The sequence below is a fragment of the Suricata suricatta genome, chromosome 7 (assembly GCF_006229205.1).
Source record: "Suricata suricatta isolate VVHF042 chromosome 7, meerkat_22Aug2017_6uvM2_HiC, whole genome shotgun sequence".
Classification (NCBI taxonomy): Eukaryota; Metazoa; Chordata; class Mammalia; order Carnivora; family Herpestidae; genus Suricata; species Suricata suricatta.
This window is the reverse complement of record NC_043706.1, coordinates 73735531-73751810: the sequence shown is the minus strand read 5'-3', so window position 1 is coordinate 73751810 and position 16280 is coordinate 73735531. Positions and strand designations below refer to the sequence as shown.

The following is a 16280-nucleotide window of genomic DNA, read 5'->3' as shown; positions in this document are numbered from 1 at the left end:
GAATGAATCCCACTTGATCATGATGGATAATTTTTTTATATGCTGTTGAACTCGATTTTCCAGTATCTTGTTGAGTATTTTTGCATCTGTATTCATTAAGGATATTGGTCTGTAGTTCTCATTTTTTGTTGGGTCTCTGGTTTGGGTATCAAGGTGATGCTGGCTTTGTAGAATGAGTTTGGAAGTTTTCTTTCTATTTCTATTTTTTGGAATAGTTTGAAAAGATTGGGTATTAGCTCTGCTTTGAATGTCTGGTAGAGTTCCCCTGGGAAGCCATCTGGCCCTGGGCTCTAATTCATTGGGAGATTTTTGATAATGGATTCGATTTCTTCACTGGTTATTGGTCTATTCATGCTTTCTGTCTCTTCAGTTTGAATTTTGGCAGTCTATTCATGCTTTCTGTCTCTTCAGTTTGAGTTTGTCCATTTCATCTAGGTTGTCCAGTTTGTTGGCTAATAATTTTTCATAGTAATCTCTAATGATTGCTTGTATTTCTGAGGGATTGGTTGTAATTATCCACTTTCATGCATGATTTTGTCTGTTTGGGTGCTCTCTCTTTTCTTTCTATGGAGCCTGGCTAGAGGTTTATCAATTTTATTTATTTTTTCAAAGAACCAACTCTTGATTTCCTCAATGTGCTCAACAGCTTTTTTGGATTCTATATTGTTTATTTCTGCCCTGATCTTTATTAATTCTTTTCTTTTGATGGGTTTGTGGTGCCCTTGCTGCTCCCCTCCTAGTTCCCTTAGGTGCTCTGTTAGATTTTAAATTTGAACGTTTTCTAGTTTGTTGAAATAGGCCTAGATTGCAATATATTTTCCTCTTAGGACTGCCTTTGCTGCATCCCAGAGATTTTGGATTGTTGTATTTTTGTTTTCATATATATTTTTAATTTCTTCTCTAATTGCCTGATTAGCCCAATCATTCTTTAGTAGGGTGGTTTTTAACCTCCACATTTTTGGAGGTTTTCCAGACTTTTTCCTGTGGTTAGTTTCAAGTTTCATAGCATTGTGATCTGAAAGTGTGCATGGTATGATCTCAATTCGTTTATTTTTATAGAGGGCTGCTTTATGCCCCAGTATGTAATCTATCTTGGAGAATGTGCCATGTGCACTCGAGGAGAAGGTGAATTTCCTAACTTCAGGATGCAGAGTTCTGAATATATCTATGAATTCCATCTATTCCAATGTGTTGTTCAGTTCCATTGTTTCTTTAGTGATTTTCTGTCTGGTTGATCTATCCATTGCTATCAGTGGAGTATTAAAGTCCCCTGTAATTAGCACATTATTATCAATAAGATTGTTTCTGTCTGTGATTGTTTTATTATTTGGGCACTCCTGAATTAGGCGCATAGATGTTTATAATTGTTAGCTCTTCCTGATGGAGAGACCCTGTAATTATTATATAATGTCCTTCTTCATCTCTTGTTACTGCCTTTACTGTTAAGTCCAGTTTGTCTGATATAAGTATGGCTACTCCGACTTTACTTTGACATCCGGTTGCATGATAGATATTTCTCCATCCCCTTACTTTCGATCTGAAGGTATCTTCAGGTCTAAAATGAGTGTCTTGTAGACAGCAAATAGATGGATTTTGTTTTTTTTATCCATTCTGCTACCCTGTGTCGTTTGGTTGGAGCATCAGTCCATTGACATTCAGTGTTATTATTGAAGAATGTGGGTTTAGAGTCATTGTGTTCTCCCTAGAATTCATGTTTATAGTGGTGTCTCTGGCACCTTGTAGTCTTTGCAACATTTCCCTCATAGAGTCCCTCTTAGGATGTTTTGTAGGGCTGGTTTGGTGGTGATGAATTCTCTCAATTTTTGTTTATTTGGGAACACCTTTATCTCTCCTATTTTGAATGACAGACTTGCTGGATAAAGGATTCTTGGCTTCATGTTTTTTCTGTTCATCACATTGAAGATTTCCTGCCATTCCTTCCTGGTCTGCCAAGTTTCATTCGATAGGTCTGTAACCACTCTGATAGGTTTCCCTTTGTATGTTAGGGCCCTTTTCTCCCAAACTGCTTTCAGAATTTTCTATCTTTATATTTTGCCAGTTTCACTATGATATGTTGTGCAGAAGGTCGATTCAAATTATGTCTTAAGGAGGTTCTTTGTTCCTCTTGAATTTGAATGTCTATTTCTTTTCCTAGATTTGGGAAATTCTCATAGTTTGGTCTAGTATCTCTTTAGGACCTCACTCTCTTCCTCTTCAGGAATTCCTATGATGTGGATGTTGTTATGTTTGATTTATCACTCAGGTCTCAAATCCTCCTTTCCTGCTCATGTATCAATTTCTCTTTTCTCGTCTTCCTCTTTTGCTATAACTGTGTCTTCTAATTCACCTATTCTTCTCACTGCCTCTTCAATCGTGAAGTGGCCACCTCCATTTTATTATTCACCTAATTTATAGTCTTTTTAACTCATCACAGCTATTTTGAAAGTCCCTTGTCATTGTATCAGTAGCTTCTCTGATGCTTTTTTCAAGCCCCATTATTAATTTTATGACAATTGTTCTAAATTCTTATTCAGTTGTTGCTGATATCTGTTTTGAGCAGTTCTGTGGCTGTGACTTCTTCTCGAGTTTCTTCTGGGGACAGTTCTTTTGTCATTTTGTCTAGTTTTCTGTCTCTTGTCAGTTTTAAAAAGCTTGTTGTGCAGTGTGCACATGTTAGTATTGCTCTGTTAAAGGAGGCTTATTGACTGTCCAGGGCCTGTTGTTTCCAGAAATGTTCTTTTAATGGTGTTTACCAGTTTCTCTTATTGTGCCTTTGATTATTTTATATCCCTACTCAGTGATATTTGGGACTCTCTGTTAAGGGTAATTTGGGTTGTTTCTTGGGGTAGCCCTGAAATGGAAAACATACAGACCACAACACAGGGAACAGAAGCACTCAAATGCACAGACAAATCAATCAAACAAAAGGGGGAAAGGAAGAAAAGAAAAGGGAGAGGAAAGTGAAGAAAAGAATAGTGGAAACAAATGAGGGGGGCAGAGACAACAAAGGACAATGGACATTCTAAAAATGTATAACCAGTCTACGGGAGAGACAAGGATGTGGTATGGGAGACTATATCTGGATGGCAAGAGAATTAAAAAAAAGTGAGAAAGGAAAAGGAAAATAAAGATTAAAAATTTTAAAAAGTAAAAAGGGTAATAATAATAATAATAATAATAAATAAGTACAAGAAAAGCAGCATCTCCCCCTCACTGATAGGCGTTGTTTGGTGTAGATAGGTCTAGGGGTCTGCTCTTGGAGGCCCCACCTTTGTGGTTGCGGAGAGATGAATGGCAGCGCCCCATGTTCTGATAGAACTAAGTGCTTCAGGCCACTGTAATGAGTCCCATCTCCTTGTGCCGCAGCTGAGCCAAGCTGTATTTTCCAGGCCTGCCCAGCTTCAAAATCCTAGTCCATGTACTTTTATGCTACCACAGATGAGATGTACTTGCTTTGGCAGCTGGCTTCTTAGCTGGGATCTTGTAGTGGGAGGGAGCAGTTTCTCTTGGGCCAGCAGAGATTTGCACTGCCGCTGCTAGAAGTGCTTCTTGGAGGCGAAGTGCCCACCCCCACAGACACTGCTGCCAACTCTGCCAACTCGCAGCCAGGATTGCATAGAGGTGAGGCTATTTTTTCCCTGTTGGCACCCGGGATTTGGGATCCGAACGCCCAATGCCGGAGGCGTGATGCGCTGTGGAAATGAGGTGCGCGCTCCCGCTCCTGCAGCTAAAGCCGAAGCACGCGCCACCGCTGCCACCGCTGCCAACTCCCTGCTGGGATTGCGCAGGGGTGAGGGCTGTTTTTTCCCTTGTGTCACCGGGTTCAGGATTCGTGCTACCCAGCAGTTACATATGGAGTGAGAGTTTTCCTCTCTGTGCAGGGTAAACGTTCTTTATCACTTCTCCAGAGACAGTACCATGAGTGTGCTCAGTTTCTCTTTCTCTTCACTTTGTGTCTCAGGGGCTCCATGCGCATTCCCTGTGTTGGGCTGGGGCTCTCACCTCCCCTGCCCTTCTTGGGCTGGCCTGTTTTCCAATCTCCCCAGTTTGCACTCACTCACTCAGGCATCTTTGAGGTTGTCCTCTTTCTGGAGTCTGTATTTTCTCCTTCCACTCTTGCATATGAGAGTAATGTCCTTCTCAGTTCGATAGATCGGGCGGACGAAGTTTACGGAGCTCCCTTCCATATAACACCCAGTGCTGTTCCCCACAGGTGCCATTCTCCATGACCATCACCTCCTCTTCTCCTTCCGCCCTCCCTCTTCAGCCCTTAGTTCTCAGAATTCAAAAGTTTCTCATGATTTGCCTCCCTCCCTCTCCCCAACTCTTCCTCCCCCTTTTCTTCTGCTTCAGTACTGTCCAGCAGTTCTTCAGAATATCCTTGTCTTTACTTTTCCTGAGCAGCTATTTCAGAACTTCCCCAATCTGCTAGAACTTCTTATCTTGCAACCTTTGACTTTTTCTCTGAGTATCTCTTATTTCACTTGAAGGCCACCATATTGCTTTTAATCCTCACTGCTGAACTGACAGGTTTAACTGAATTCCCATCCATCTGTTCTTTCTGGTATTTGGGAAGAGATATCTTTCCCTCTTATAGCAATTCTATTTAGGCTCTGAATCCCACCTACTCTAGGTACTCTGAATCTACCTATGTCTCTAGGACATTATTCAATTAGCTCTTCTCTCCTTCCTCTTTTTCTTTTATCTCCTTCTGTCCTGTCAACATTTAAATATGATTAGGTTTTACTAAACATTTTCACTCATTGTCTCCCTCCAGCCACCACTTTAACCTATCATTCCTTTAAAAAGAATTATCCATATTTGCCAATTTTACTTGTTTATTTCCATTTCACTCTATAATCCACTGTGGTTGTTTGCCATTCTACTAAGATTGCTTTTACCAGTTCATCAGTGCCTTTTATTGTTGCTAAAAGTTCTCAGTTGCTAAACTCTCTCTTACTTAATTTTACAAATATTTGATCATGTTAACTACTTTGTCCCTGTTGATTGATTGATTGATTTTTACCTTAACAGCTTTTATGACTTGATCCTTGGTTTTCTTTCAAGCTCTTCTAATTACTAGATTCCTTTATAAATTTCTCTGGCTCTGCTTATTTCTTAAATATCTCTTTTTTTTTCATTCTGCAGCTTTTCCCTTCATCATTTCATTTATTCCCATGACTTCAGTGACCTTTATGTGATAATCCCCAAAATATTTTCATTAGCCCATATTCTCTGCAGAGATATAAATTACCCAATATTTAACTGGTTATGAAGCATTTCAGCTTGCCATGTTTTAAGGTACTTGAAATTTAGCATGTCCAAAAAGAATCGATTTTTTTACCTATCACTTCAGCTCACATAATCAACAACTCAGTCCTCTTAATTTTTCCTCTTAGGTGTTGCAGAACAATCAGATTTTTATCACTGTATAGGCTATCTATCTCTTACTCCCGTAGATTACTGCAGCTTTCTAATTAGCCTGTATGTTTCCAGTTTAGGCAGCTATCTCTATATTGCAGCCAGGGTGGTCTTTTGATTATACAGTCTTGTGATACTACTCCCTTCATAAAACTTTTAAAAATTCCTGGGGCACCTGGGTGGCTCAGTCGGTTAAGTGTCGGCTTCTGGCTTCAGCTCTGGTCATGATCTCATGGTTCGTAGGTTCCAGCCCCGCATCGGGCTCTGTGCTGACAGCTAGCTCAGAGCCTGGAGCCTGCTTCAGATTCTGTGTCTCCCTCTCTCTCTGACCCTCCCCTGCTTGTTCTGTCTCTCTCTGTCTCTCAAAAATAAAAAACATTAAAAAAAATTAAAAAAAATTCCTAAAATCTTCTTAAAACTCTTCATTTTCTCCTAAGTGTTACTTGTGGTAGATGAAAGAAACTAAACTTATACTAGGTTCGGCAAAGAATGGAATCATTGGAAGGTTTTCTAAGTACAGAAAGAACTAGAGTGTAGCTAGGCCTCAGAGACACGTAGAACTGGGATTTAAAATGCAACCAATACTATCTTCACTTCCCTTTTTCTCTTTTTTCTGTGAACTAGCTTCATTTTCCTCTCATTACATAGTGATTTGTAGACTGAGGAGCCAGCACCAAAGTTTCTACTTTATACAGTTATCAGTTATATCTATTAACTATTATTCTATAATGTGGAAATTGGAATTTGAACTGTTTTTGAGGGACTGGTGTTTCAGAGAATTGTGCTATCGAAAGTTTGTGTATATCAGACTGGGAAATATGAGGACTGCCTGTATTAAGGTGACTTACTTTATGACTCCATATCATCTGCCTTCTGCTTCTTTGTTTTTTTGTTTTTAATGTTTGTTTATTTTTGAGACAGAGAGAGAGCATACGCAGGGAAGGGGCAGAAAGAGAGGGAGACGGAGGATCCAAAGTGGACTCTGTGCTGACAGCAGCAAGCCCGAAGTGGGACTTGAACTCATGAACCGTGAGATCATGACCTGAGGCAAAGTGGGACTCTTAACTGACAGCCACCCAGGCACCTCTGTTTTTTTTTTTTTTTTTTAAAGATTCATTTTAAAGCCACTTCCTCCTTGGAGCTGTTCTCAAATCTTAGTTCATGTAGTTTTATCAAGTTTGAATTTTCCTAGCCTCGTTCTAAGTCCCTCATTTCTCTACCCTATTCGTTTTTGTTGGGTTTCTGCTTCTCTCTTAAGCTTTTCCATAGATACTGCTTTCTTTGAAAAAAGCTTTTCTGTCCTTTTAAATTTGGGTTATCTATTCTGCCTGAGGTGTTCCTGTATTATGTATGCTTTCTCTTGTCATAATATAGAACACATGATCACACTGTATTGTATTCATTTACTTACCTATTACATCTATTAGACCATGTTTTCCATGCATATAAAGATCATGGCAGTGCTAGAGCCTAGTACTTGGTAGCCCAAAATAATAGATAGTAAAGTTTTTTTTTGTTTAATGAAAAATAATCAATATTTTGATGGTGTATGAATACTACCAATATTACTGGAACGTATTTTGGAAAAATATAGGCTAGTCAAACATAACAACCTACGTATCAAATTATGAAATATTGAACATTTATACTTTCTTATACTTTAAATGAAATGTACATTTGATAGCATGCATTCTGTGATCCTTAAAGTTGAATAAGCGCATCACAGACATGACGATTGAAGATCAGTGTTCAGTCTGATATGGCAGATGCTTAATAAATACTTGTTGAATCAATGAAGGAATAACTTAAATTTTATACTTTTTGGTTGTAATAATTATTTTCATTTATTTCTAAGGTATCTTCATGTTTTAATGATCTTCTGGTCATTTGTTGCTGGAGTTGTTACCTTCTATTGCTCACTGGGACCAGATTCTCTCTTACCAAATATATTCTTCACAATAAAATACAAACCCAAGGTAAAATTTATGTGTTCTTATTTTTAAAAGTGTCTGTGTGTCTTATCTGTGCTGTTTGATATTTTTACTGAAAGTATGTTAAAGCAGTGATTAAAAGAATTCATCTGCTGTTATTTACTAGTGTAAGACATCAGAACATATTAAAAATGATATTTATGTATGTGTATATTTTTGAAGGCATATAGTTCTACAGGGGCCTATGAAAAGAAAATACAAAATTTTCAAAAAGTTGAGATCCATAATTTTATTTTATTTTTTAATGTTTGTTTATTTTTGAGAGAGCAAGAGACAGAATGTGAGCAGGGGAGGGACAGACCGGGAGGGAGATACAGAATCCGAAGCAGGCTTCAGGCTCTGAGCTGTCAGCATAGTTCACAAACTCATGAATGTGAGATCATGACCTGCGCTGAAGTTGGATGCTTAACCAACTGAGCCACCCATGTGTCCCGAGATCCATAATTTTAGAGTGTTCTCTAACTGCATATTAACTATGAAGACAATAAATTAAGACAGAGGTTCCCAAAGTTGGTTATACAGTAGAATCACTTGAGGAATCTTTAAAATAGAGATTCTTAGGCCTTCCCACCAGATTTTGATGGAACAGTTCTTGATTAGGGCCTCGTAATCAGTATTTGTTAAAGGCTTTCCAGTTGATTCTGAGGCATAGACACAATTAGAGAACTCTGGATCAAATGACCTAATCCTGTTAATTTCCTAAATGTTTTATTTTCTCCATAAAAAGAGACAAATAATGAGAAAGTTTGCTTAACCAAAATAATTTGTATGTCTGAGATTTCATTAGGGTGGTAGTGTACTGAATCTATGTTGAGTAGGCAGAGTCACTAGTGTGTAGATATTTTGAAGTCTTGCTTAATAATTCTTCAAGTTGATTCAGTCCCTCTTTTTAGGTTTGTTGATTATTTCTACTCAGAGAAAAAACAGGAAAGGAGTGCTGCATATTTGAATAAATAATTTTGAGAGAAAGAGACAGCCTGTTCACATGTGTGCATGAGTGGGGTAGGGGCAGAAAGAGAATCCCAAGCAGGCTCCCATGCTCAGTGCAGAACTAGACCTGAGGCTTGATCCCATGACCATGAGATCATGACCTGAGCCGAAATCAAGAATGAGACACTTAACCAACTGAACCTCCCCAGGTGCCCCCAGTGATGATGCTCCATATTTGGTCAGGAACATTACTTCTCTTTCTCCTAATTGGAGTTCAGGTTATAGAGAAATAGAAAATAGTTTTTTCTTACATTTTTTCAGTAGAGTATCATTTTCAAATATAACTGATTTTTCTTTTCTTAATAAGCAAACATAACAACTGACCTTAATTTTAAGCTTGGGAATTTGGCTTAGGTATGATAGTACATTTAATCAGGTATTTTTTCTTTTTTATTTGGCAGTTTAGTTCAGCCAGCAGTGTTTAAAGGATGAATTTCAGTGTTACAGCAGAAAAGTGATAATTTTTTTAAAAATTTGCTAAATTTATACATTGATTAATAAGCTTTTGAAAAGTTGCTTCTCTTTAGTAAAGATTATGTGTAAAGTAAAGAGAAATCTCTCCTCTTCCTCATTTCCCTTTTTTAGCAGTTAGGACTTCAAGAATTATTTCCTCAAGGTCGAAGCTGTGCTGTTTGTGGTAAAGTGAAATGTAAACGACATAGGTAAGTTCAACATTTTTTTATTTGATCTTCCAATTACCTTTTGGATTTCAAGCAGTTTAACTGTATGCTTTTCTTTAGGCCTTCCTTACTACTTGAAAACTACCAGCCCTGGCTAGATCTGAAAATTTCTTCCAAGGTCGATGCGTCTCTCTCAGAGGTAACTGATTTGATTAACATTGTCAAATATGCTCAGGAATAAAATATTAAATACCTATTGAAAATTTAGTCATGGAACATCTTAAAATATGCCACCTAATCAATTCTTGACTAGGTAGTTGGTTATTGTGAAATATGCAACCCAGATGTAAGTTAGAAATATTTTTGGATCCCATGTCTAATTTAACTGGACATTTTAGCCAAAGAAAGCACTGTTTTACCTAGATATTGCTTAACTTGTATAACAATAATCATTTTTATGGTAAGGCAATACTATTTTGTAATTGCAAAAGGAGACCTGAACTATAAGGCTGTCCTGCTGAATTATGATCCCAATTTTGAAACTTGGTGGAGGGTAGAGCAGACGACACTGTTTCCCCATTATGTAGGAATAGAAAGAATGCTCCCTTATCTTTGTTGCAGTCACATTTCATATGTACCTTTTTGGTAACATATACATTTTAGTTATTTTTTTTTAGAGACTTGTTTCCCCATTGATCTGAGAAAGCAGTCAAATGTTTGAAGGCAGAGAATGAGGTCCCATTTGTTCCCAGCACTAACTGTAGTGCCAGATATTTGTTGGTAGTTGATAGATACGTACTGAATTAAATTGGATGCTAATTAGTTGAAGAGTATCATTAGGCTTCTGAATCTTGCCTGATTATCTTTTTTTTTCCTAATTTGTATCATTTGGCTAAAAGTATGCTGCATAAATGCCAAACTGTTGGCACTTTTCTTTTTTGTTTCTTCTATAAGTCCTTTTTCATCTTTAATATTCCTTGATTTAAGTCTATGCTGTCTAGTATGGTAGCCACTGGCCACATATGGCTGTTAGTAAATGACTTGAACTGTATTGGCCTAAATTGAGATGTGATTTTGAGGATTTAGTAAGAAAAAAGGAAGGTAAAATATTTTATTTTATATTTTAATGATAACATGTTGAAATGATAATATTTTAGATATATTGGTTTAAATAAAATATACCATAAAATTAATTTCACTTGTTTCTTTTTACTTTTTACTTAAATTTTACTAGAAAATTTAAGATTACCTATGTGGCTCACATTACATTTTTATTGGAGAGTGCTGATTGGATGAGGTCTGCTGAAGATAAGACCTCTAGCAAGAGTATTATTTGTGTCTTTCATACTTCATTTATTTCTTTAAAAAAAATGCAAAACTTAAGTGAAGCTCTTTGTTTACTGCCTAGCATGTATTGGTGTTCACTAAATATTAGCTCTTACATTTAAAAACATTTTTTTGAGATTTTACTATAGGCAGGAACTGGACTTGGCTCCAGGAATAAAAGGAGAAATAAGCTATGGTTCCTTTCTTCTAGGAACTTCAGTCTAAGAGGGGAGGTAGACATATAAACAATAAATACAATGTAATGTAAATGCAGGCAAAAATGAATGAAATGGTGCAATGTATATTACTAGTACAGAGGAAGAAATGTGTAACTGTTGAGAGGGGCAGTCAGAAAGTATAACTAGAAGTTTGCCAGACTGATAGTGTGGAAAAGGGTATTTCATGGGTTAGGAAGAGCTTTTGAAAGGAAAGAGAGGCTTTGAAACAAGGTGTTCAGTAAGCTGGAGGGCAAAATGTGAGGCAGAATGTGGGCAATGAAGTATTGTATTCTAGCAGCTAATATTTATTGGTTACTTGCTATGTATTAGGCACTCTACTGGTTACTTAACATTATTTCCTGAAGTCATACAACCTGTAAAATAGGTGCTATTATTGATGAATTTACCAAAACTGGGCTTTAGAGGATTTTAGTAATTTTCTTAAGTTCATAGCTGCTTGGTAGCAGAAGTCACTCTAAAACCCATGTCTGGCTTAGTTCTTAACCAGTTCTTATATGGCCCTTCAGAAATCAGATCATCAGAAGACTAAAAGGGCTTTGCTTAAGGAGTTTAATTGATTATGGAAGTAAGTGAGTTTTGAACTGTGCAACTGGAGTTTTCAGATGTGACTCAAGGATACAGTGGGAGGGGAAAAGAAAGTAAATGGCCACAGCTGCTGGCAGGTATCTTTCTCTGACTCCTTTAAAATCAGTGGAGCTCCACTTTTGTTACTTTGATATATTGTGGTTTGATAAATTGAGGGTTTATGCAGAGGGAGTAATATGTTCAAATGTATGTTTTAGATTACTCTAACAGCTTTGTAGAGGGTAGAAGTGAGCTAGCTTGGAAAGAGGGAGACTAGTTTAGAGGCTGTTGCTACAATTTAGGGGTGAAAAAATAAGGACTGAACAATGGAGCTGTAGAAAAGAACTACTCAGGATATAAAATCATAATATTTGCTGAGGCAGACTTTCTAGTCTCCTGTGTCATAATCCTGCTTCTATATATCTTATTTTCCCAATTTGTAATCACTAGTGCTTAGTTTTTCTAATAAAAAAAAATCAAATCTTGCTTTAATATTTAGAGAATCTGCAACCTTTCTTACTGCTGCCAGAGAAGGAATATAGGCATGTAGTCAGGTTAGATATATTGTTTCATTCCCTCCCTACTGCTTTTAAAAGTTACTGCCCACTGTTGCAAGTCTTTTTTAATTTTTTATTATTTTTTAAATCTTTTAGTTCTACATTTGCGATAGCCACTTTTTTTTTAATGTTTATATTTTTGAGAGAGAGACATCATGAGCAGGGGAGGGTCTGAGAGAAAAGACAGGATCTGAGGACATAGATACAGAGGACATGCAATCTGGAGCAGGCTCTGTGCTACCAGCAGAGCATGATATGGGGCTTGAACTCATGAACCAGGAGATCATGACCTGAGCTGAAGTTGGATGCTCAACTGACTGAGCCATCCAGGCACCCCTGTTGCCAGTGTTTTAGAAATTAACATACTGCTACGCCCAGCCACAAGAAATGGAAATTTTTTTTTTTAATGTTTATTTATTTTGAGAGAGAGAGGGAGAGAGCAAGCAGGGAAGGGGCAGAGAGAGAATCCCAAGCAGGCTCTGCACTGTCAGCACAGAGAGCCCAGTGCATGGATCAAACTCCCAAGCTGTGAGATCATGACCTCAGCTGAAACCAAAAAGATGCTCAACTGACTCCCAGGTGCCCCAAGAAACGGAAGATTTAACACCTAGGGTTTCTAGTTCTGTTATTTTTTTTACTTATAATTTATATGCTGAGTATAAATTTATAGGCTAAAGTTTTCACAAAGTGAACATGTCCATATAACCAGATCCCAGATCAAGAAACAAAGCACCCCAGAAGTCCACCTCATAGTTTCTTTAGTTATGATTCTCCCTTCTGAAGTAATCACTTCTACCTAAATTAGATCCTTATGTAAGTCTAACCTACTTGTTTCTTCATTTTATTAAAGAAATACTGATTTATGGAGAAAGTTAGGAATCCAAAAGACTAACCTATTATTTTTCTTCTTTTCATAGAACTTCTAGTTCAGTGAATCTTCAGAGTCAGGAACAATTTCAGGATATATATTTTTTTTAAATTGTGGGAATATTTAGAAAAGTGTGTATATAATTCTATAGCAATTTTTCTTTTTATGGAGTTTTATGGCTTTCACATATGTTATTTTTTTTAATGTTTATTTTTGAGAGATAGAGAGTGCGTGCATAGGAGTGGGAAAGGGGCAGAGAGGTGGGGGGGACAGAGAGAATCCTGAGCAGGCTCTTTGCTGTCAGCGCAGAGCCCACCATGGGGCTTGGACTCAGGAACCTTGAGATAATGACCTGAGCCAAAATCAAGAGTTGGACGCTTAACCAACTGAGCCACCCAGGCACCCCTTGATCATCACAACAGCTATGTAAGGTTGACATATAAACTTTGTCTTGTGAAAGTATATTAGATGTCAATATTTGGGAGAATAAAATTGGTTCTTGGTAATATGTATTACTTAGTAGTATGGTTTATTTTCCTAGAATTAGTTAATTAATTTTATTTTTCTTTAAAAAACAATTTTTATACAGGTCCTTGAATTAGTGTTGGAAAACTTTGTTTATCCGTGGTACAGGTATGTTCTTTCTATAATACCTGTTTTCTTTAGTGAGTACCATTAAGTATGCTAACAAAAGGTTCTCAGTGTAGGCCAGGATTTCTCAACTTTGGCACTATTGACATTTTAGGCCAAGTAATTCTGTTTTTGGAGGGGCTGTCCTTTGTATTATAGGATATTTAGCAGAACTCCTGGCCTTTTCCCATTAGATACCAGTAGTACCCCTTCATCCTCTTAATTGTGACCACCAAAAATGTCTTCAGAGATTGCCAGATGTGTGGCCCTAGATAAGAACCATAGACATAGGCAATCAATTGACAGTTTAGTCACAGCAAAGAAGAAAAAAACCTAGGCTGCCTTTTGAAGGAAAATTAACCTAGAGAATTTCTCATCACTCCTAAATGTAGTAACATAGTATTTTGTATGTACTTTTTACATTTGAAATAATTGTACATTAAGAGGAAAATTTATATTCAGATGTTTCATTAAATTGAAAGATAATTTTATTAGAATTCTCCTGGAATATTACTGTTTTTTTTTCCCAAAGTAACTGTTTTTAGTATCTGCTATGGATGTACAAGTGCCCTCTGCCTTGGAAGGATATAGATAATACTCTAGATATGAAGAATTAATCTAGTTTGAGAATCAGAAATTCAAGTTATGTATTTAGTAAATGTTTCCTTACAAAAGCATCGTGTCTTTAGTTATATATTTCAACACTTAACATCTGTTTGACTTATACGTGTAATATTGAATGACATCTGTCTTAATTTTATATATTTTGAATTTTCTGATTAAAAACTGGTGGTGAGAAGTTCTGTGTGTATTAAACTTAATATCCAGTTTATATGCCATATTTTCCTGAAAAGCTATGTAAATTAATATTTTAATGTTGGATTCTGTCTTTAAATATGGGGCATTTGCCATTTAAGTAAAGCTGGTGATAAGTCTTTTTGTATAATGAATCCCATTGTGAAGACTCCCCTTACTCCTGCCCGTGTTATGACTCTTCGTAAAAGCTGGCTCTATTTCTAAATATTAAAGTATGTATTTTCACTGTAGTTATTGATGCTGAAATAGCCACTTCCCTGGGATTAACAGTGGGGAGCATGGTTAATAGAATTCTCTTTATTCTGCCAAGGGACTTAGTATTACCCATCTCCAAGTTCAGGATATCACCATTATGCATACCTTTCTTGCTTGCTTTGATTAGGGAAGTGACCTAATTCTTTTAAGGACCTCAAGACTTCAGGAAAAGGAAAAGTAGCTTCTCAGAAAGTTATCAAAATTTCCATTTAAAAATTCTTGAGTTTCAGTTTATTTTCTTTCTCAAATAGAATTATTTTTTTTACCTTTTACTATCAGTTTATATTATTAATCTTTAACTTTTAAACCAAATTAAAATTTTATATTCTGTTGCTCCTCCAAAATTATTGTTCTATTTCTTAGAAATTTCTTTAATAATGCTTAGAAAATGATTCTAGTATTGTAAAAATAGAACTGTGTGCATGTGGTTGTCTACAAGGAAATATATACTACAATTTAGTAATGATTAGGTGTTGGTACTAGAATTATGGGAGATGTTTATTTTTTCTTTGTAAATTTTAATCTTTTATTCTGGAATGTAATGCATTATTTGTTAAAAAAGCAGAGGAAAATAGCATAAATAAATGGAAAAAAAGAGTACGGTCTGAACTTTCCTGGCTTTGTAGAAAGAGTAATTGTGTATTTCTCTGAGCTCTTGCTTTTTCTTCTTAATTGAAGGGATGTCACAGATGATGAGTCCTTTGTTGATGAACTGAGAATTACGTTACGGTTTTTTGCATCTGTCTTGATTCGAAGGATTCACAAGGTATATATTTATAATGAGAAATTTGGGATTGGGGGTTTTATTATTACTAAAAATTTTTTTTAAATCTTAGTTTTACTTTATCCTATACTGTAGTTTTTTCTTCACTTTTAATTTTTTTAGATTAAAAGATGAATGGGTCATATTTGATTTATTGATAAGTTTTACTTTCTTTAATGCTTACCCATCTTGGTTTGTGGTAATTAGAAATAAAGAAGACAGACCATAGGGGGAAAAAGTCATGTTCCTGTTAGATGAATTTATTGAGTAAACAGTATGTTGGCTGTAGACACACATGCTTATATACTGCCTAGTCAGCTTAATAGACTCGAACACGCTGACAATAAATTGATATATGTCTGTGTGTATATATACATATACATATATATATGGTTACTAAATAAATATAAATCTTGTTAAATGTTTCTGTACGCTTGAGAAATTAACAAAATAGTCAATCACTGTAGAAAACAAAAAATATGAATAAGGTCACAGAAGAAAAATGAAAATGGCCAGTAAACACTTGAAAATATGTTGTCTCGAGGTGACTGGGTGGCTCAGTTGGTTGGGCGTCTGACTTCGGTTCAGGTCATGGTTTTGCAGTTTGTGAGTTCAAGCCTTGCATCAGGCTCTGTGCTGACAGCTCAGAGCCTGGAGCTTGCTTCGGATTCTGTGTTTTCCTCTCTCTCTCTCTCTCTGCCCTTCCCATGTTCATGCTCTCTCTCTAAAAATAAATATACATTAAAAAAAAAGAAAATACTTTGTCTCACATCAAATAAATCTAGTTTTTTGATGAGATGCTATTCTGTTGCCTATCAGATTGGGAAAGATAAAGAATCATAATGTCTAGTAATGGTCATTGTGGGGAAAAAGGTAAAACAAGTACAAATCCAAATTAGTATAACTTATACTGAAGACAGTTTGGTAATCTTTAACAAAAGACTTAAAAGTGTCTATGCTCCCAAATTTAATTATATTGTTGATAATATATTTTAAAGAAATAATCCTGAGGTGTATGTAAGAATGGATGTATATAGATTGATTGTAGTGTAATTTTAAAAAGGAAATTGAAAAGAAAATCTGATGTCTAATGATAAGATCGTTGATTAAAATATTGAACATGCCAATTATAGAATCCTGTGCAGCCCTGAAAAATCATTTTATGGAATAGTATTTATTTACATGAGAAATTGTTTTCCTTATAATCAAGTAGAAGAGGCTGGAAAATAATATATATGGT

The 16280-nt window shown here is 36.1% G+C and overlaps 1 protein-coding gene across 5 annotated transcripts in view; it reads left to right on the top strand.

Annotated features, from left to right (window-relative positions):
* SNX14 (sorting nexin 14) overlaps positions 1 to 16280 on the top strand; it is an 83699-nt gene that overhangs the window by 18333 nt on the left and 49086 nt on the right. For 3 of the 5 annotated variants that reach the window (XM_029944196.1, XM_029944197.1, XM_029944193.1), the window contains exons 2-6: positions 7277 to 7397; positions 8988 to 9064; positions 9143 to 9221; positions 13166 to 13209; positions 14956 to 15043. In XM_029944196.1, the coding sequence (XP_029800056.1) occupies positions 7277 to 7397; positions 8988 to 9064; positions 9143 to 9221; positions 13166 to 13209; positions 14956 to 15043 (409 nt within the window). The remainder of the gene's footprint in view (positions 1 to 7276; positions 7398 to 8987; positions 9065 to 9142; positions 9222 to 13165; positions 13210 to 14955; positions 15044 to 16280) is intronic. The other 2 variants (XM_029944198.1, XM_029944194.1) reach the window with 1 other exon arrangement.